The sequence below is a fragment of the Schistocerca americana genome, chromosome 3 (assembly GCF_021461395.2).
Source record: "Schistocerca americana isolate TAMUIC-IGC-003095 chromosome 3, iqSchAmer2.1, whole genome shotgun sequence".
Taxonomy (NCBI): Eukaryota; Metazoa; Arthropoda; class Insecta; order Orthoptera; family Acrididae; genus Schistocerca; species Schistocerca americana.
Genome location: NC_060121.1, coordinates 213959142 through 213981676, shown reverse-complemented (window position 1 = coordinate 213981676; position 22535 = coordinate 213959142). Strand labels below are relative to the sequence as shown.

At 38.3% G+C, this 22535-nt stretch overlaps 1 protein-coding gene across 1 annotated transcript in view; it reads left to right on the top strand.

Annotated features, from left to right (window-relative positions):
• Positions 1–21621, top strand: part of LOC124606710 (sphingosine kinase 1) — a 466249-nt gene extending 444628 nt beyond the window's left edge. The window contains exons 5-9 of the mRNA XM_047138740.1: positions 3911–4031; positions 6971–7260; positions 13161–13386; positions 16541–16680; positions 19995–21621. Of these exons, the coding sequence (XP_046994696.1) occupies positions 3911–4031; positions 6971–7260; positions 13161–13386; positions 16541–16680; positions 19995–20180 (963 nt within the window). The 3' untranslated portion in view covers positions 20181–21621. The remainder of the gene's footprint in view (positions 1–3910; positions 4032–6970; positions 7261–13160; positions 13387–16540; positions 16681–19994) is intronic.
• Positions 21622–22535: the final 914 nt, after the last annotated feature.

Genomic DNA, 22535 nt, shown 5'->3' with positions numbered 1-22535 from the left:
AAACATCTCCCTCCTTGGGTGCTTTGACAAAATTAACAAATGATGGCTTCTTTCAATCAAAAATAACCTCATGCGAGGAGAGCCACATGCTCTGATGGACTTTCAAATTGTACATCCCCATTACAAAGGAAGTAGACTGTCCCAATCTGTGAGCTATGAATTAACATAATAATTTAACATTTTACTTATTGTTCTGTGAACCCTCTCAGTACGGCCATTCATGAATGGTTGCAAGATACTGATCCGTAGTTTCTTAATACACATTAAGTGGCAAAAGTATTTCATTAGGTCAAACATAAAATTCGTTAGCAACCATTGATTCACCAATTCATCCAGTGCGTGAGCCATGGTTTTCGTGTGTTGGTTAGGCATGGCTATGATAGCTATAAAATGAAAGGAATGATTGGTAATTATGAGCACATATTGATTTCCTGTGTTGCGTGGGCAAATGGTCCACACATGTCAATTCCAATCACTTGAAAAGATTTATTAACTTCAGGTAGTTGTTATAATCCAATATTTTAGTGCCTTAGATCCACTCTTAGGGCACGTGGAATGCATTTCTTGATGTAATGCTCGGTATCTTGCTTGCGTGTCATCCACCAGTATGTTTTCACCACTCTGCGTTCTGTTGACCTATGTCTCACATGACTGGACGTAATTGAGTCATGGGACTCTGTCAGTCCATCAGTTTGCAACCCACATCTTGTTTCCCTGTAAAGGAGACTGTCTTCCATGCAGAACTGGGCTGCCTTGTGAATCACTGACAGTCTGAGTCACGACTCTGTGCTTGTCTCCAAATGTTAGCATTAACACCAGCACATTCCACAGTGTGAATTTAGTGACTCAGGCTGTCTGCATTCACATGTGACTAGCCCAGATGATGTATCACTTCATAACAGAATTCACTACCTTGTCTTATTGCTGGCTGGATCTTCAAAGGACTAGTAGACACTGAAGTGCTGTGTGAATCCATAACCACCTTGGACCATCTGCCATACAAATAACATATGAAATATGTTACAGTCAATATGAGTGCAAACATTTACTTCTCAGTTGTAAATAGTTTTTCTCAGCTGAACTTAGCTGCCTAGATACATATGCTAAGGGACGTTCATGCACATCAATTTTCTGACTCAGGATGCAGCCGAGAGTGAAGTTGCTCCAATCACAGGATAATATGAACAGTTTTTTGAAATTGGGAAAAACACAAACTGGAGATGAAGTTAATAAGCCTTTTAATGTTTGAAATTCTGCTTCACAGCTTTCATATTATTGAAATTTTACCCCATCTGCAATAACTATGTAAGTGATCTTGTAATTTCCACAAAGTGCAACATGTATTTTCAGCAGAAAGTCAGCAGGCAAAAGTACAGAACTCTCTTTGTGTGGCAGTTAGTCACTCTGTTATGAAGAGTGCTTCAAGCGCTGTGTGTAAACATGTGCACGCCACGCTGAGGTGCTCAGTCTTGGCTTGGCAGCCGTTGAGAATGCAGCTCGCGTTGGATGTTGCCACCAAGTGCGAATTGCACGCACTTATTCGGTTTTTGAACGCAAAGGGCACTGCGCTGATTGAAATCCATCGCCAATTGATGGAAATGTATGGTGAGTCGTGCATGGATGTCAGAAATGTTCGTAAGTGGTGTAGAGAGTATGCAGCTGGTCGGACCGAAATTCACAAGATCGGACCGAAACTCACTACGAACAAAGGAGTGGGAGACCGTCCTTTCTGAGGAGACAGTGTTGAAGGTTGAACAAAGCATGCGTGAAGATTGGCGGATCACCCTGGATGATCTCTGCACCTTGGTTCCTGAGGTTTCCCGAAGTACCGCTCACAGAATTTTAATGGAAAAATTGAACTACCGGAAGGTGTGCACTAGATGGGTGCCACGTCAACAAGTTGATACTTCCCGCGCATTTCTTCACAACTTTCTGGACTCAATTGTCACGAGTGAGGAAACCTGGGCATACCACCTTACACCTAAGACTAAGCAACAACTTTCTGAACAGCATGGCGGCCAGCTGGTATGTCATGGGCATACAAAATCTGCCACAGCGTTTACAAAAATGGATCGACAGAAATGGTGATTATGTCGAAAAATAGCTAAATGTTCAAGCTGTAAACTGATGTAAACCTTTGTAGAAATAAACAGGTCTATGTACTTATAAAAAAATAGGAGACCTTACTTTTGGGACTACCCTCGTTTAAGTGAAGTAGGTGTTGGAAAATTTTTCACAGCTTCCACTAGATGAATGACAGTGCTTATGTCATCCTGTCCAATGATGTGCCATAAATATGCACTTCAAGCAAAATAAAATGGCATTTCTGTAAACTAAGTGGCTGTCTTCCTGAACATAATCAATCAAAAATTTCATACAAATATAGGAGATGTTGTAGAATGGCTTTAGCAAACTATTATATCATCTAGATAACACAAGACACTGTTTTGGCTTTAAACCATTCAGTACACCATCCAAAAGGCTCTTAAATGTCACTGGCACATTCTTTAGTCTGAAAGGCATGAACTGATACTGATGATGTCCAGACAGGGTGGAAAATGCAGTTTCTGTCCAATCTTTGGGTGCCACCCCCAACTGATGATATCTGGTGCTAAGGTCCTTAGTCATGAAGTACCTACATTGCCCTCAGATAATCTAGGATGTCACTTATTGTAGGCATAGGGTACATGATCTGAAACAATTTTCTCATTCAATAAACAGTTGTCACAACAGAATCTATAAACTGGTGAATTTTTCATACAGTGACCACAAATTCTGACTGTGGACTGGTACTACGTTCTGTGATGCCTTCCCTGCTTCATTCCCTGTTGGAATAAGATGCTGGCATATTGGTGTGGCAGGCAGAGGTCCAGGAGTGTCAAATAGGTCTTTGTATCTACGAGTTCCTGCAACAGCTTCCTCATGCTTTCTCTGTCTTTTCCCTGTAAATGTGCTACTTCTCCCTTCATTGTGGACAAACTGAAAGACTGTTCCAGTGCTGCACAGCGATGCAAGAATTTCCTTTCCAATTTGTCCTCATCCACTGTTTCTAAATTAGCTGCCTGTACACTGTGTGGTAGTTCCCCATCCTCAGGGCTGAAATTATCGATACATAATAGTACTACTTTCTGTCCTTTACTTTCCTGAGCATGGGACGAGGTACATCAGAGAAAACACTGAATTTTATCCTTTTTTTTTTTTAATGGATCCACAGTACACAATGAATTTAGCGACAGATCATGTTCCGTTTCAACCCAGATCAACCTTTCATACAATATCCCATGAACTAACAGTTTATGCGGCGCCCTTTGTCCTGGAGGTGTGCCTTGGGACAGTGATGATTTACCAGCCCTACAACCAAGATGAAACAGAGTCCCATCCAGTTCTATAATACACCGCCAACCCTTCCACTGATCACATGATAGTGTGTCATTAGTGGGTTATGCCAAAGTCTCTGGTCATTACCGTATTTTGTAAGGTATTGGTGGCTGGGTGTCATAAGAGGCAGGAGGTCACTTGCAGTAACCATTTGGAGCTGTCCAGGTGCACGGTCTGATGTAACAGTACTTGGCAGGGCGATAGCCAGTGCTGTGTGTCCCTGATTCTGCACCCAGTAGCTTCCCCTGGCCCAACCTCTGTATCAAGTCTTGGGTTTCTACAGTACACTCATATTAAAAAAAAGAAAAAAAAAGAAACAAAGAAGAATCTGAATAATGACATTTCTCAACACTGTCACATGAGACTACTGTCTTGAATCCCATTGTTTCTGCATGCAGCATGGAATTACATTTTAAATTCTTATTTCTTCTTACTTTATTTTCTTTGCCTATATTGCTAGGCTTGTTATCCCACAAGTCAACCAATTTTCTTCATATTGTACAGAAAAGTAATGAAGTATTTTGTCTTGCAGATAATGTTCTCATTCCTATCTGTTGGGTGGGGATTGCTGTCCGATATTGATATTGAATCGGAGAAGCTGCGAGCTATTGGAGGCCAGAGGTTTACTGTATGGAGTGTGGCTAGGCTAATAGGTAAGAGAAAGTCAAAGTTTTCAGTGAATTTGTATTAAATGAACAGTTTGTGCATCGAAGGGACAAAATAATTTTGACGCTATTTAACACATAAGTACAGATACTACATGACATCCTCTGTACAGAGCTAGAGTATAGTCTTGCATGTCAAGAGACTGACTAGGTACATAGAGTATGAATTTAGAAATATAAGGCAGGCTATAACACAAAACTGGCATATCTTACCAATCAACATAGAATTATTAAGATAAAATGTATTTACGAGTTATGAGAATGCCAATATGTACATTTTTTCATCCCAATAATCAAATTAAGGTTCATAAAATTATCAGATCACTCACTGATTCCTCCAATATTAACTATAAGTTGCCCACAATTAAAGTTCCAATTTTAAAACATTTTAGAAAGAGAACCACCACTCAGATGAACAGCATATTATTGACGCTGGGGGAAACATCATGGAACAAAAAAAAGTAACAAAAAATTTACCAATAGATGGCACTGCAAAGGTCTTAACGCAAATGGGGTCGCTCACAAATGATAGATTAATCATAGTAAAACGGCTATGATTTGAGTTACATATTACACCATCTGTACTCTTCAGTGTGCATGACTGCACAGTTTTGGTTGTCAGCAGTTGTGGCACTGCTAGTTAAGTAAGCCCATCCACCATGGCAAGGTCATTCCACATCAAAAGGAAAAACTAGGTTTTTAATTGTCCCGAGGCCAAAAACCACATAAAAAGCAAAATGACATTGGTTTTTAATTGTCCTGGGGCCAAAAACTGCATAAAAAACAAAATGACATTGGTTCCTAATTGTCATTAGACTGACACAAGACATGTTCAACATGATATCCACTGTTTTCTTGAAAGTTGAAATCAAGAAATAGCATGTTCCACACCAGACCGGGGTGTGACATTCAGAATGCACTGTCCAGTGCCTGCCTTTGGTTCAGCTATGTTTGTGACTGGAACACTGAGCACTACATCTTTCACATAACTGCACAATCAGAAGTCATCTGGGTTAAAATCAGGTGATCTGGATGGCCAGGCTGTAGGGAAATTATGGCTGCTAATTCTAGTATTTGCGAAATGTCTCTGCAGCAGTTGCTTCACTGGCTGTTCAATGTGCAAAGGAGTGCCATACTGCATGAAAATGATCATACCCCCACATCCACACTGTTGAATACTTGCAACGGTATTGGTGCACAAAAGACTTTCACGGTATTTGCCAGTGATGGTACAGGTAACATGAACTGCAAGACTCATCTCAAAAAATGATGCCATCAACTTGCACCACAGAGACACTTTTGCAGAATGAAGTTGAACCAGTTGACGTATGGGCATATTTTCTGTTGCACATTTTCTGCAATTTTGGATATTGACATGTCCTTGGAGACGGAAATGGGCATCGTCTGTTGATAGAATGTTCCTTGGCCATTCATTGTCCACTTCCATGTGAGCAAGAAATTCTGGAGTGAATGTTTGTGCTGCTGGCTGGTTGGCAGAAAGCAACTACAGAACATGGGTGATTTTGTATGGATAGCAATTCTGGATGTTTAATAGAATTTTATGCACTGTGCTCACAAGCATGTACAACCTTTGGGCCCTTCCCTATGCACTGCATGTTTGCACACCACTACTCAGGCCCTCCTACAGTGCTGTGGCCACATATTTGACAGATTTTTGATTCAACTGCTTTTCTCCTTCTGCAGCATTGCACTTCAAAAAACCTTTCTTTTCAAATTTTGTAATAATTTTCTCCAGATCATTAGCAGACATCAGACCAATGCCTTTTTTCGTACCACTGAGTGGCCACGACTTCTGGAAGACTACTGGTACACAGTCACTGTTCTTATAAAAGAGATATACCAGCATCGCATGATCCTCCAAGGAGATAGTCATGTTGGGCCTTGTGCTGTGCATCTGTTGGTGTGCATATTCTGTTGCTTATGGTGCATCTGTTGGTCAAATTTTCGTTATTATTTTTTTTTTTTCCCTGTGACTTTTCTCGCTATGTCAGTATTATGCTGTTAAAATTTGACATCATTCTGAGCAGTAGTTCTCTTTCTACAGCATTTTAAAATTGGAACTTTAATTATGGGCATCCTGTATATTATTCACTTATATAAGTAATTCAAAGAGGCAGACAAACTCTCCTTTCATGATTGTGTGTGCAATAGTAAAGCACCATGTCACAAAGTTGTTTTATTCCCTTGTCTCCTCCCACTACCTCTTTGCTATTACTTCCCTCTGTACTCCCTCTCTTACTGTTTCTCCACTAACCTAATAGACCTGTTTCTCCCCTCTCTTAACAGATCTGCCCCACTCCTTTAACATTGCTCTTACTACTGCTCTCACATTGTCTTATTCCCTTTCCCCATATTGTATGCCCACTCACCCTCTCTGCATCCCCACTCTCCGACTTTCTATCCTCCTGCTCTTCGCTTTCTGTTCCTATTCACCCATCCTCTTCTTCCACCTGCACTCTCCTAACTATCTCTATAAACTTTTCTGCCTTTCCATTCCTTACCTCCCCATATGCCTATCATTCTCATATATCTTTCCATTTTCCTCCCTATCCATTCACCTTTGTCACCTTCTCCCTTCCTCTTTTTCTTGCTTCTGCTTTATCTCCACTTTTCCTTCCCCCTCATCCCACATCATTGTCCCTCCACTACCTCCCTCCAGCCAAACTCGCACATCTCCTCTGCCTTCTCTATTCCTTGCCTCCTTCTCTAATGTTTGCATCCTCTTCTCTCCACTTGAATTATTTCAAACTGATAGGTTCTTATTCACCATATCCTTTTCAAATATGTAAGTTATCTAATTTGTATAACTTATATCTTATAAAATTAAAATAGCCAACTGAAACAATAAAAAATCTATGTAGCTGTTACATGTGACTAAGAACATTTGACTTCTGACCTGTCTGCAGGGCTGCGGACTTATCGTGGTCGTCTGTCATATGAGCCAGTTGAAGATGGCCTGTCAGATGATAAGAACCGCATACGACCCAGTGAAGCACTTCTCACACGGAGTTCAAGCCATTACCCCACTGAAACAGTCTCTACAATGAGAGAACACACAAATGGTGTCCCTTCTGAAGGGCGTCTGCAGGCCATGCATGCCAGTCGGAGTTTTGATTTTGGTGCGCTTCCTGATGATTTCCTGGATGAACCAGACACACTCACCGATTCTCTTAGCTTGGAGACAGCGGTGTCTCAGGTACATATTGCTTTATTTTTTTGTTGTTTTCTTCAATATTACCTTACGGAAAGTACAATAAAGTAAACTTTTTTCCCTTTAGGTTATTGTGTTCATTGTGAATGACTGTTTTATTTATCAAGTTTTCTTCCACTGAGGCTGTTGTTATAAAATTTTTGATACACAAATCATTACGGACTAAATTTAAAACTCAAGCCTTCAAATATCATTACCATTGCCCTCATCATCAGGAAACAAAAATACGTCTGCCAATTTGTGTCCATGGTTATCTTTCTATGTACATAGCCATTTGCTTCTATTTCCATAAGGGCAGTCCAGAGGTATTCTAAACTATGGCCACTGCCTGTATTGCTGTCAATAGTTATGACATCCAAATGAGAGTGGAGCCATCCCCAGTATCAATGCAATGTTTATATTCCCTTCTGTTCTATTGTTCCACCATCAGCACCCTGTTCTATGTATTAAGTATATTTCTGTTGACAGAAGATTTTTAGGTTGACTCTATAGCACTGCTGATATTTAGATCGTGTGAATACTGATGAGCTTGCCGCTTTGTATTTTCAGTTAGATTTTTTTGTGTAAAGTGGGTAACGTGACTTGAAAAAGGTGTGCACTAGATTCTGCAGAGGGTATTAAGAGAAAAAGTAGTGGCTCATATAACAAGTGTATGTCTTAGTGAAATATTAGAAAACTTGCATCCTTTGTGCAAATATTTAGGAAAGAATGAGCATGTTATAATAGTAAATAGGTTAGGAAACAGTATTGAGAGTGATCTGGTAAGGGTAGTTTCACAAAAAAATCATACAAATGTTGAGATTACTCCTGATATGAAGTGTTATGGTCAGCATCAGTTGAACAACTCTGTGTGTCAGGCAAACAGAGTTAGATCAATTGCATCTGTCAGTTATGGAATTTAACATAATGTTATGGGCAGTAGGATTTTATATGTCGTGGCATGTATCTCAACAATATAGAGAAATGAGGTGTTGCTACTTACATTAAACATATTAATTGTATTGCATAGTATGTTAACCGGGGACCTAGAAACGACGGAGAGGCTCTGTCCCTGCCGCAGCTGCAGTGGTCCACAACCCCACGATGACTACCACAGTCTACTTCACCCCTCCGCCGCCCCACACCGAACCCAGAGTTATTGTGCGGTTCAGCCCCCGGTGTACCTCCCCAAGAGACATCTCACATCAGATGAGTGTAACCCCTATGTTTGCGTAGTAGAGTAATGGTGACATACACGTACATGGAGAGCTTGTTTGCGCAGCAATCGCCGACAGTGTGTAGCTGAGGCGGAATAAGGGGAACCAGCCCGGAGTGCTTTTACCATCAAAAGCTTGAACAATGATCATAAAATGCAAAAAGTAGATAATTGAAATTGTTGTTCTTATAAGAGCATGAATGAAAAGTATAAAAGGTACCACATTAGCCACAGACTCAGACAGGACAATATGTCAAGGAAGTCCGTTATCACTCAGGCAATCAACATTGTCATCTTTTATGAGCTCAGTGCTGACAGAGCACCTCAAGGTGGCCCTCTAGAGCAGGCCTGTTCACCGATCTGCTCATGTGCACTGGGTTGTGCTCACATGACAGCAATGAGAAACCAGTTGGCCCACAGCAACATATGGTGGGGAAAGGAGGAGTGAGGGTAAGGTAGGGGAGGGAGGTATCAGAACAAGGTAGCTTCACTCTTCACAATGCGTCTTAATTCTGCAGCCAATAATGTTATGTTATTCGTAAATGCATTGCTTCATGGCCACTCATTAATGCATTTTGTGGCAAATTTATTTTTATGATTGTTATATTGATGAGAAATGACAATCAAATGAAACATCTCTTTTTAATATTTTGAAGAAGTTCTTCACTTCAGCGAAGTACAGAACATCAGATTTCTTAAGACCGATGGAGCCCAATAAGGAATGACATTTTAGGACAAAATGTAAACTGACAGACTTTATTTCATTACCGTTTTCTTTATACGTTACACATAGAAGCAAAGAAATTTCTTATTTTGCTTTTAACTAAAGTATCACTGTCTGGTACCATTTTTGAGTACAGCTAATTCAAAGACAAGCTTTTAACTTAAAAGTCTGTCAGTGAGTTTTGTGGGTAAGGTTTCATTCTTTTTGTCATGGAAAAAAGTTGTTTGCACAAGTATGCAGACCAAAACAATGACATAATCATTGCTGCAGGTTTGTTAAGTCATGGAAGTTTATGATGAGGAAATAAAACACTGCGAGATTAGTTTTGTAATGAGACTTATAACAGAACCGTCACACTTTAGATCTAAAAGTTCTAACTATAGCTCAGTTTCAGTATTGTCAACATCAACTGAAAATCAGTGAAACTGCACAATGCTGTGCAAACTGGAAAGCAGTAAGGTAACTTGCTTGAACTGCAGATTCATTTGTTGAGATCCCTCCTGAAAATGAAAATATATTTTCATAGTGGAAATGTTGGGATAAATTATACAGATGTTTATTTCTCTGCTTCCACATGATTAATACTTTCTTTAGTCACATCATGTAATAGTGCTTTCTTTAATTTTTGCTTCTCCCTTCTTGCTCTTCACTTTTGTAAGTCTCCATAATCCTTTACACCGAAGATATTGCAATTTTTTTCATTGTGTTCAGAGCTTTGAAATTAATTAAGCATATTCAGATATCATTACATACCATTAATATATAGCAATCTGGCTATGACATGTTCTAAATTGATGTTCATCTGTCTGACCATCATTTTGAATTTTCTAACCCAGCTATGACGCTACTTTTCATGTTGTAAAACCGCTGCTCTCCACTTGGCATGCTGTACCATAAATATATAATTATTTTCATCTGTAAGACTACACCAAACGTAACTGTGGTCATTCCTTTGAAGGCAGCGCATTGGTTGCACTTCCTCTGTGCTATGTAATGACATCAGACCACCTCATTTTTCTGCTAGTGCTCACTCCCCAGGCAGCAAACGAACTAGAGCGCTCTTGCCCGGGTAGCCACACCCTGAACAGAACTGCTCTTCAGCTGACCTTGAAGAAAATTGACAAAAAAATCCACATTCTTAGGATTATCTAACAAAATGTTTAAAGCTATCAATATAATAGAGGGAAACATTCCACGCGGGAAAAATATATTTAAAAACAAAGATGATGTGACTTACCATACGAAAGCGCTGGCAGGTCGATGGAAACACAAACAGACACATACATACACACAAAATTCAAGCTTTCGCAACAAACTGTTGCCTCATCAGGAAAGAGGGAAGGAGAGGGAAAGACAAAAGGAAGTGGGTTTTAAGGGAGAGGGTAAGGAGTCATTCCAATCCCGGGAGCGGAAAAACTTACCTTAGGGGGAAAAAAGGACGGGTATACACTCGCACACACACACATATCCATCCACACATATACAGACACAAGCAGACATATTTAAAGACAAAGAGTTTCCAAAGAGTTTGTCTTTAAATATGTCTGCTTGTGTCTGTATATGTGTGGATGGATGTGTGTGTGTGTGCGAGTGTATACCCGTCCTTTTTTCCCCCTAAGGTAAGTCTTTCCGCTCCCGGGATTGGAATGACTCCTTACCCTCTCCCTTAAAACCCACTTCCTTTCGTCTTTCCCTCTCCTTCCCTCTTTCCTGATGAGGCAACAGTTTGTTGTGAAAGCTTGAATTTTGTGTGTATGTATGTGTCTGTTTGTGTTTCTATCGACCTGCCAGTGCTTTCGTATGGTAAGTCACATCATCTTTGTTTTTAAATATATAAAATGTTTAAAGCATTATATGAAGTTGATCTATTTAAACAATATGTCAGATAACAGAAAGTGGAACGTTAAGATCCAAAAATTGTGGATGTTGGAGTATGAGGGTATCTCCTAAGCCACCAACCATTTGAAACTGCAGGAGAGAGATAACGCTTGGAAATGAATATCAGCCGCTGAAGATTCCAGCATTCAGACCAATCTTTGTTATTGATAAAACAGTTATTAAGTCACATTTCCACTTAATGTGATTCCACTCAAGAGATTGAGTGTTATGTTAGATGGTGTACATCCCATCTAGGTCTTCATCCATGGCAAAAGAGAAGCCAAATGTGATGTTAAGGAACTCTGTTTTATTTAATATAAATCATTGTTTCTAATTAATGTCTCATGTTTTGGGAGTTACAGCCAAAATTATGAGTATCATCATGAAAGAAAATTCTGATGAAGGGGAAAAAAGCTTTGACAATGTTGTTGGCTTTACATACAACTACACAATTTTATTTTGATTGCATTGTCTTTGTGGCCAGTGTTTCCTGTCTTTATTGTAAAAATTTGACATCTATGATGGTATCCAGCTGGAGACAATTGTTTTTCTCTTGGTCATAGCTTTGAAAGCATGATCATGCAATGTATGATTGGAGGCACAGAAAAGAAAATCACTACTGTTCAGATGAGAACTGTAGTGAAGATAAGAAAATTACTTTCAGCTGGAAATTATTACCATGAATAGGAAATGCTGAAAAATGCATTTTGCAATGTACGTGTGCACTCATGGTTATGCTGTATGGCATAAACTCCTTGCTGAGTCTGTAACACCATGTGTGAGCTCTACCAAGTTACAGAAATTATCCAACATAGTCTTTTCTGGCAACAATTAGTTGCTTCAATGCATGGAATGCTGTTGTGTGTCAGTGGTTGAGTGCAGAGCCTATGTTTTAAAGTCAGTAAGAATGTGGCCAAAGAAAACATCTCACTCATTATTATAACACCTCAGGAAGTTTTCTGCTTTTCTGTTAGTATCATCAGCAAGGACAAAGGACATAGTTGGAGAGTAACACTCAAGATGATATGTAGGTCTCTTTGTGTAATTACTAGATATCGAAACTCAATTATAATTACAAAATTGTTGCAGCAGTACTTTGGATCAATTTTTCAGTAAGTACTGATGCTCTCATTATTGTTTATTTTAAAACTACTGATGTCCTGAACTAAATACTCAAACCCGCACACCAGCCAGTGATTCACTGATTGCCTTGTCCTTGAAAATGTTTCAGATTTGTATGTTTGTTTGCATGGCCATCTGCCACTGCAGCTATTATATGTTAATGGTTTTTTCATCTTAAGCTACCACCAATTGGAAAGCATATTCCACCAGACATGTTTTTCTTCTGTGGCGTTTGGTGTTTTTGCTTCCAGTTTACATGTTATGAAATTCACTGCCTTTTTCTTTGCTGTTAGTGAAGGTTGAGGGCCAAAACTTTTGTCGTTTTTGAACCATCCTTTCCTTGCCCTGAATCTGTGTTTTTTTAGTATTTCAAAAAAGTGACATGAAAATAACACAAAAAAGGTTTTCATCATTTTTAAACATGCTTTTTCTTGTGCTACATTTGTGTTTTTTCTATTCCACCCTACTTGTGAACATCACAATGACATTATTTCACTCAACACACTAATCTCCATCACTCCAACATTCTGAATACAGAATTATTTATACAAACTTGCGCTTTTCTTCTTATTTTCTCTTATTCTTCCCTGTTTAGCAATTGGGCTATTTTTATAATTCAGGCAAATACATTACCTCATTTGGCATTCAGCCACAAGTTCACTTGCCACAATGGCGTAGAGTCCACCCACATAAACCAAAAGCCCCACACATACAAATAAACCTTACCGTACTCCATGTAATAAGTGACTAATACTCTACTTTTTTTTCAGATCCACTGGTGTGTTTCATTTGTCACAAACTGTATTGTTAGCATTTAGGAAATAACAGTGAGGGATTTTCTACTTTTTATTTTTAATTTGCTTTGATTGGATAGTTAACATAGTGTGTTTCTGTCCACTGCTCCTAATTATGATTAATATTTACAAAACAATTAACATTGCATATCTTTTTTGTGTCAAACATTAGGGTATGAGTGACCTAGACAGTCCAGGATCAACAATGAGGCCACGTCTAGACAGCTATTACTCAGCAAATTCACGCTACAGTGCATACTTTTCAACTGCAGACTCAAGTTACCGATCTGTGGATGTGACAATAGCAGGTGACGGTAGCCCGCATGTTGTATATGGACCACCTTCACGTTTACCAGCCCTTACACAGCCAGTGCCATCACACTGGAAGACTATTGAGGGTATGTGCATGATGAACATGATATTAAAAAAAAGAAAAAAGTAGTCTGTTTGGAGTTTCGTATTGGACATTCACAGTTTCTTAAATTAGTTATTGTAGCAGCCACTGAAACCAAAGTAATCTGGTAGCATATGTCCAGTTGGCTGAAAATATTTGGACTGGACTTAATTTTTATCCACCAGTTTCATTGAAACGTCTATTAAAAATATTATCAAAATTACTGATTCCATTTTTCATTATTTTTGGTTGCATTCCTAATTTTATTTTCTATCCCTGAATCATACTCACAAGAATTACTCATAATTGCCACTTTTCCATGCGAAGGTAAAGTTTTCTTTGCATATGTCTTACTACAGGAATGACAAATGTCTTTGTGCTTACCCATTGCTCAACACCTTCAGTACACTCTGTTCATTCCAGTATTGATATCTACAGAGGTTTTTGTAAATATCTGGCTGTGTCAGTTACGGATAGTTTAAACTTGTGTAGTTTTGATTTTTGGTAATTAAAGTCAGCAAAGTAAATAAATACATTTGATTAAACAGTTTGTTCTTTGATGTGACTTCTGAAATTTTCCCAGCGTATTTCTTCTTCTAATAATTTCCAGGTATGCAGCCGGATCCCGTCGACATTCTGCCACGATATTTTGGCCCAGAGAGGTCTGGCCATCATCAGGTGAGTACACAACTACTGAAGAGCCCAGGTGCAGTCGCGGTATTTATGCCAAATCTCGCGCATGCGAAATGTACTGGCATCCGACAGTGCATGCGTCAGATGTTGACATGCACGGCATAGCCGAGTTGTACGTGCTGCCCTCGGAGGTGAAAATAAAAGATCATCTAGTCATTGAGTATCGAATGACGCTGTCGATTCCGCTGTGATTGTATAATTTTAATAACAGGATTCCAATTTTTATCCAGCTGAAAGCCGTTGTCACGATGTATAAGATTATCGGCAAGACATATTTCCACTGATTGTTTGACTACGGAATTCCAAAATCCAGAAACCGGAGCTAAAATTTTTGTTCCATTTTGGGATTCCGTAGTCAAAGAATCAGTGGAAATACGTCTCGCCGATAATCTTATAAATCGTGACAACGGCTTTCAGCTGGATAAAAATTGGAATCCTGTTATTAAAATTATACAATCACAGCGGAATCGACAGCGTCATTCGATACTCAATGACTAGATGATCTTTTATTTTCACCCCGAGGGCAGCACGTACAACTCGGCTATGCCACGCATGTCAACACCTGACGCATGCGCTGTAGGATGCCAGTATATTTCGCATGCGCGAGATTCGGCATAAATACCGCGACTGCACCTGGGCTCTTCAGTAGTTGTGTACTCACCTGATGATGGCCGGACGTCTCTGGGCCGAAATATCGTGGCAGAATGTCGACAGGATCCGGCTGCATACCCGGAAATTATTAGAAGGGGTTTGTTCTTTGTCATTTATCGTAAAGACACACACGACAGCCAAAATGAATAGTTTTGGTTCAAGCCATTCTTTTTTTTTTTTTAACTCTGCCTTCCTGAAATCACCAAGTGTGGTGGAACAGTGGTTAGCACATCGGATTTGCATTACAGAGTTTGGAGGCAGTTCTCATTCCCAACTGGCCTTCTATTTCCAGATATTCTGTGGTTTCTGAAATTATAAAGGAAAATAATGTTGTGGTTCCTCTGAAGAACATGTACGATTTTCTTACCCCAGTCTGAGCTTATGCTCTGTCCCTCATGACACCATTGTCAATGGGATTTGAAACCAATCTTCCTTGCCTTGTTTCAAAAATCTGTGTCAGGTCAAACACCTCAGTTAATCATACTTCTTGTACTAACTCCTCTATACGATTCATCTCGTTCTGGTCTTAGTCGAAAGACTGATTTGATGCAGCTCTCCACGCACCAGTCTATCCTGTGCAAACCTCTTCATCTCCAAATAACTACTGCAGCTTACATCCATTTGAACACACTTACTGTGTCAAGTGTTGGTCTGTCTCTACAGTTTTTAGAATTTTCTATATGTTTAGGAAACTAGAAACAAAGAAAATTTCATGTTACCATCTCATAGATTAAAAATTTATTGCAATACCATTCAGTAGATGGCTTTGCAAATTTATGATGAATTAAAAGTGAAAACTTTCACAGTAGGTATCTAGCTTTGCTGAGAAGAAAATTAAATGCCAGTATTTTTATTGTCACAGAAATTTTGAATTATGATAAAGCTGTTGGGTCTTCAAGGCCTGTTCGGAAGTATTTATTGTTTTTATTTGTGTAGAGTAATGTAATATCCTTGTGAAGATGATTGTACATTAAAATTAATTTAAGTTTTTTTTTACTTTTTATATCTCAAAATTATTTCACTTATATTTAAAAGTCTCGTGTACATTAAATCAGTGATTTATGTATGTACATAATGAAATAATAAAATAGTGATTCTCTTTTCAAGTCACTGACCATTCTTTTCAACTGCTCTTCTAAGTGCTTCAGCACGAATGACAGGATAACAGTGTCAACCTCAAAGTTTTTGTTTTTTTCTTCCTGAACTTTAATTCCTTTTCCAAGTTTCTCATTTGTTTCTTTTAATGCTTGCTCAGTGTACAGATTGAATAAAATTGGGGATAGGGTACAGCCCTGTTTCACTCCCTTTTCAACTACTGCTTCCATTTCATGTCCTTCGAATCTTATAACTGCAGTCGAGTTTCTGCACAAGTTTCAGACACTCCTTTGCTTGGTGTATTTTATCTCTGTATTTCAGTCAACAATGTCAAAACCTGTCTTTAAATCCAAAGATTTACTTTTCTTTGGCCTATCTTCTAAAATACATCATTGAATCAGTACTGCCTCATGCATTCCTACACTTTTCTAAAACACAACTGATCTCCTCCAAAGTTGACATCTATTACTTTTTTCCCTTCTTATGCAAATAAATTGTGGCAGTATTTTGCAATCATGATGTATTAAATTGAGAATACATAAATCAGTTTAATTTGAATACTTTTGCATAAATTCAAAGAATTTTTGGAATTAATATTACTACTAGTATGTAATTATAATAGACACTGTCATAGAAACGCATGCAGAATTATTCAAGTACCTTTCGATATTGTTGTTTTGTTCTCCACAAGCTAATAAATTTATTTCTTCTCCATGCAGGTGACTTTGTCTTGGTGCATGCATCATACCAGACACACCTTGGCTCCGACTGCCTCTTTGCACCCAGTTCTAAACTAGATGATGGTATTATCTGGCTGTTAATTATTCGTGCGGGAATAACGCGTACACAGTTGTTACAAGTAAGGTTTTGATAAAAATATATGAAACACTTTTTCACATTGTTGGCCCTAATTATGGTTACATAATTTTAGTTAATTATGCTATCTTGAAAGAAAATATTATACTTCAGCATACATTATCCAAAATAATAATGTCACCTGCTATGTAGTTGGAAAAATAGACAGTTTGATATGTATTTATTTATTTTGATCCAACATCTATTGATTTTAAAAAAAATGTTCCAGTTTTCTGGATAAGTCAGAGCCTTACTTACTAGAGTTACATATTATTGTCTGGCATTATTGGCATTATTATCTACACAACTTTTTCTAAATTTAGTTGAGAGAACAATGTTACATATATGGACAATACATAAAAACAATTTACTATCGCACGGTGTAAGATCTGAGATTCAAATATTTCTAGATAGATGGTCTTTCATCATACAAGTGTACTAAATCTAGAAACTCATGTATTGAATACATAGGATTCTCTAGGAGCCATAATTTTAATTTCTTTTTTAGTTCTGTAATGGGCAATTTGGAGGTACTAGGATGGAAGCAATTCAGTAGTTTTATGGCTGCATAGTAAGGGATTTTTTCATAAAGTGTTGTTCTATGAGGTATGTTGTAGGGTCTCTGTCCATAAGTACAGGGCTATTACAAATGATTGAAGCGATTTCATAAATTCACTGTAGCTCCATTCATTGACACATGGTCACGACACACTACAGATACGTAGAAAAATTCATAAAGTTTTGTTCGGCTGAAGCCGCACTTCAGGTTTCTGCCGCCAGAGCGCTCGAGAGCACAGTGAGACAAAATGGCGACAGGAGCCGAGAAAGCGTATGTCGTGCTTGAAATGCACTCACATCAGTCAGTCATAACAGTGCAACGACACTTCAGGACAAAGTTCAACAAAGATCCACCAACTGCTAACTCCATTCGGCGATGTTATGCGCAGTTTAAAGCTTCTGGATGCCTCTGTAAGGGGAAATCAACGGGTCGGCCTGCAGTGAGCGAAGAAACAGTTGAACGCGTGCGGGCAAGTTTCACGCGTAGCTTGCGGACGTCGACGAATAAAGCAAGCAGGGAGCTAAAGGTACCACAGCCGACGGTTTGGAAAATCTTACGGAAAAGGCTAAAGCAGAAGCCTTACCGTTTACAATTGCTACAAGCCCTGACATCCGATGACAAAGTCAAACGCTTTGAATTTTCGGCGCGGTTGCAACAGCTCATGGAAGAGGATGCGTTCAGTGCGAAACTTGTTTTCAGTGATGAAGCAACATTTTTTCTTAATGGTGAAGTGAACAGACACAATGTGCGAATCTGGGCGGTAGAGAATCCTCACGCATTCGTGCAGCAAATTCGCAATTCACCAAAAGTTAATGTGTTTTGTGCAATCTCATGGTTTAAAGTTTACGGCCCCTTTTTCTTCTGCGAAAAAAATGTTACAGGACACGTGTATCTGGACATACTGTAAAATTGGCTCATGCCACAACTGGAGACCGACAGTGCCGACTTCATCTTTCAACAGGATGGTGCTCCACCGCACTTCCATCATGATGTTCGGCATTTCTTAAACAGGAGATTGGAAAACTGATGGATCGGTCATGGTGGAGATCATGATCAGCAATTCATGTCATGGCCTCCACGCTCTCCCGACTTAACCCCATGCGATTTCTTTCTGTGGGGTCATGTGAAAGATTCAGTGTTTAAACCTCCTCTACCAAGAAACTTGCCAAAACTGCGAGCTCGCATCAACGATGCTTTCAAACTCATTGATGGGGACATGCTGCGCCGAGTGTGGGAGGGACTTGATTATTGGCTTGATGTCTGCCGAATCACTAAAGGGGCACATATCGAACATTTGTGAATGCCTAAAAAACTTTTTGAGTTTTTGTATGTGTGTGCAAAGCATTGTGAAAATATCTCAAATAATAAAGTTATTGTAGAGCTGTGAAATCGCTTCAATCATTTGTAATAACCCTGTACATACAGGTTATGAACAGTTAGTATTTTAAATTCTTTAAACAAATTCCTGCAGGACTCCCTGGCACATTTCTTTCCCATAATTCTAAGTGCCTTCTTTTGTAGAATAAGTACACTTTTAATATTACCTTTACTGCTGGATCCCCATACCTCTATCCCATAGCTTAGGTGGGATTCAAATAGTGCAAAATATATTTGCCCCAGAGTGGTAATGTTACAAAAAGGTGTTAGTTTTCTTAGGGTATATATGCTAGTTGATAGCTTTTTGCAAATGTCGTTTACGTGATTAGACCAGTTTAACTCTGCATCAAGTGTCAGGCCAGAAAATTTGGTCAAATATTCTTTTTTATTGTAGTCATCACCCATTAAAATTTGGTTTCCATGAGGTTTTTGTCTATCAAGATCAAATTCAATATAGGTGGATTTATTTGTGTTTAATTTTAGTTTGTTTTCATTAAAATATGTGCATAGTACTGGATAATTTGTACCTTTATTTCCCATTGCAATTTAATTGTTTTGCCTTTTTTACTGTGTGTGTGTGTGTGTGTGTGTGTGTGTGTGTGTGTGTGTGTGTGTGTGTGTGTGTGTGTGTAGGGGGGGGGGGTACACATGGGTGCTTGTGTACATCAGTGAGAAGGAACCGTTACGGCTAACAATATGTACAAATAACTTGACAGATAACACATTTAGCTCTCAGTTTGTTTAAAGATGACAGTTTTGCACATGGAGGTCTACCATTAAAAATTGTTACAAAGTGTATAAACACTTTCAAATGATAAGTACTTGATGCAAAGACTGGCAGCTGGCCCCTTAACATAAATAAATATAAGGTGTGCGAGTAAATAGACAAGACCACATAATGTTGTGTTATGAGTTTGTCATTCAGTCTCTGAAATCAATGACAACTACTAAGAACACCAAATGAATTGAATTAATGGAGAAGGTAGGTAAGTTTCAAAGAAGAACTGTGTGGTTTTGTGATAGCTTCATGCTTCAAGAAATTTTTTATTTTGTGCAATGTGGAATGCCTTGTTCTCTAAACAATGAGTACCGGAAGTCTAATATGAATCAAGGAATACATTGCTTCTAGCAACATATGATTTGTGTAATGTCCACACTGCTAAAATTAGAGATTGGGGTTGGTGCTGATGGGTATCAACAGTTGTTGTTCTAGGAAATTGTATAGAAAGGGGACAATAGTTTTGGTACATTGTGTGTTCTGCCATTTGATGGCTTGTGGTGCACATAGATATAGTTATATGAAAGAGTGCATTCTGTGATGATTGATGATATGTTCTGTTCCAAAAATATTTCATGTTGCTAAATTCCAGTTTTTGTTGCAGTTCTTGCTTGGTCTTTCATCAGGAAGTCACTTGTCCTGTCCTCGGGCAGAAATGATTCCGGTGACAGCATTCCGCCTTGAGCCTGAGTCTACTCGTGGACACCTGACGGTGGATGGTGAACTTGTGGATTATGGTCCTGTGCAAGCAGAGCTTATGCCATCACTGGCAAACATTATGTCACGTTGATGAGGCTAGACAGGTTACTGCTATTCTGCCTTAGGTCTTCCTGTACGTATTTCCATGGTTACAGCTTTCAGGAAGGAATGTGTTTTCAGTCGGAGCTGTTATTGCAGCCTGTTTCCATTTCACTAACTGAAGCTGCGTCTGTATGATAAACCATTCACCATTTGCCCAGTATTCTGTGTATTGAGACTGATTGTTTGCTCATTTGAGTACATAACTTCTGTACAACTTGCCTCTAAAAAGCTACACAATTTGTGTAGAAGTATGAAACTTGCCCTAAAAATCTGCACAACTTGTGTTGAAGTATGTCTTGCCTATGTTGCATGTGAATTTTGTATTTTAAAGAGAAGCACAAAAAGTTACAACCATGTTGTATGCAAACAATGTAAGGTGCTATTTTAACAAAATATTTACCAAAGAGGTAAGTGGAACATTCTCTAGTTGTCTGCATCACACAGTGGAATGCAACAGTTCCACAGCCTTTTTTGTGGGTGCATTGTGGCTACAATTATCATGTTTTCATGGTTGTAGAAAATTTATGTGCTGTTTAGTACTGGCAGTCTGATAAGACACACTTCTGTCTCAACGCTGCTGTGAATAGTACAACCTCATACTTTGTAGAGTGCAGATGTCCACTCCAAATTATTTTTCATTTTTTGACCCCAGACATATTACTGTACAGTCCTACATTCAGTATTTTTAAAATTCCATTGTGGATTTAGCTTTTAACTATGTAGTATCAAAACTCTGTCAAAACTATCTTGGAGTCTAATTATGGCTTGGAAGGTAATATTTGTATTGTTTATCCAGACCGAAACAGTAAACGATCATAGTAGGGTTTTAGTAATTTGTGAAATTAAAGACTAAACATAGTTACATATTACCCCCAGTTTTAGAAGAGATTTGCCATGTTAGATTTATCAAAAGTTCCTTTTCTGTTAATGGGATCTCTTCTTACAGGATTTGTGAATTTGTTTCTTACTTAACTGTGTACGAAGAGTACAAGGAACTCAAATGCTGAACGTTTGATACACACTGACATGGCAAATGATGCGAGGGTCTTGCCATTTCCTGTTTTCTGTGCAGTCATTGTATGTTTGTTAAAATGTGAGCAAGTGCCAGGTTATAGGTACACTTAGTACTATAACAGTATTTTAGCATTCTTAAATAAACAGTATATTTGTAAACCATAGTAAAATTTACTGCCTATGAATAAAAATCAAACACAAATTGTACGGTAGTTTTACTGCAGAAATTCATCTGCATGTAAAGGTTTGCATTGGCAATAGTCCATTTCAAGGATGTTTCACTTCTATTTTTATGTGCTTAAATCAAGTCAACAATGCTGCAGAGTGATTCTTTACAAACTTGATTAATCATTTAAATATGGTGCTTTGCTGATATTGTTACCCAGTTTTCCTCGTAAATGCACTGTAAATATTTTTGCTACATTTAATTTGGACCTGTATTGGTCACTGGGCTGTATATACTGTAACTGTTTTGTACAAAGAACATGCTTCATACATTCCATCCAAGTGTTTAAAAATTTTAAAGTGTGTACATTTTTAATTGTAATAAGCATAAAATGAGTTACTTGTTCAGAATCTGCTATTTTTCCCAACAATATGTTGTAACTTAATGTTTTTCAACTTGCCAATACATCTTTATGTAGGCTATAATATGTGATGATTTATCAGCACCTTGGATTTTTATTCACAGAGTTTTGTATTTTATCTTAAGCAAAGTAAATATAGTTCCTAGGGAGTAGCAGGAGAATAATATAAATTGCAATCAAACTTTTAATCATTCTAAATGTTTACAAATCTGTTAATGCGTTGGTTGTTGTGGTGGCTGCTGATAGATTCTTGGTCATGGAATCATAAAAAAGGCAGTATTTTAGTGTCACAAACTTTGTAATAAAATAGAAAGACTGTACTTACTACAAATGGAAGTCATGACAGAACTGCCATGAAAACTGAGGTAAACAAAAAATTGCAATAGAGAAGCAATGAATACATTTACCAGAACCATAAAAATAGAAACAGAGCAGAAGTCTAGATATTAAAGGAGAAAAATAAGTCTTGCAGTGACTTAGAGAACTAGAAATATCAGATGATGTCATGGAAGAAATCAAATGTTTTATTTCATTGGACCCTGGAAACTATTAAATACTTCAGTTGTTTCCCAATTTTTCTTGCTAACTTTTGTAGACTGGACTTTAGTCTTGGACACTCAAGATCAGTCACTGGTTCTTATCATGTTGCTGTCATGTGCTGCACACTTTCTACTTTTTTAATATGTCAATTATCCTGTATAGTGTAATTTTTATATTTGACTTTTAATATTCAATACTGTGTA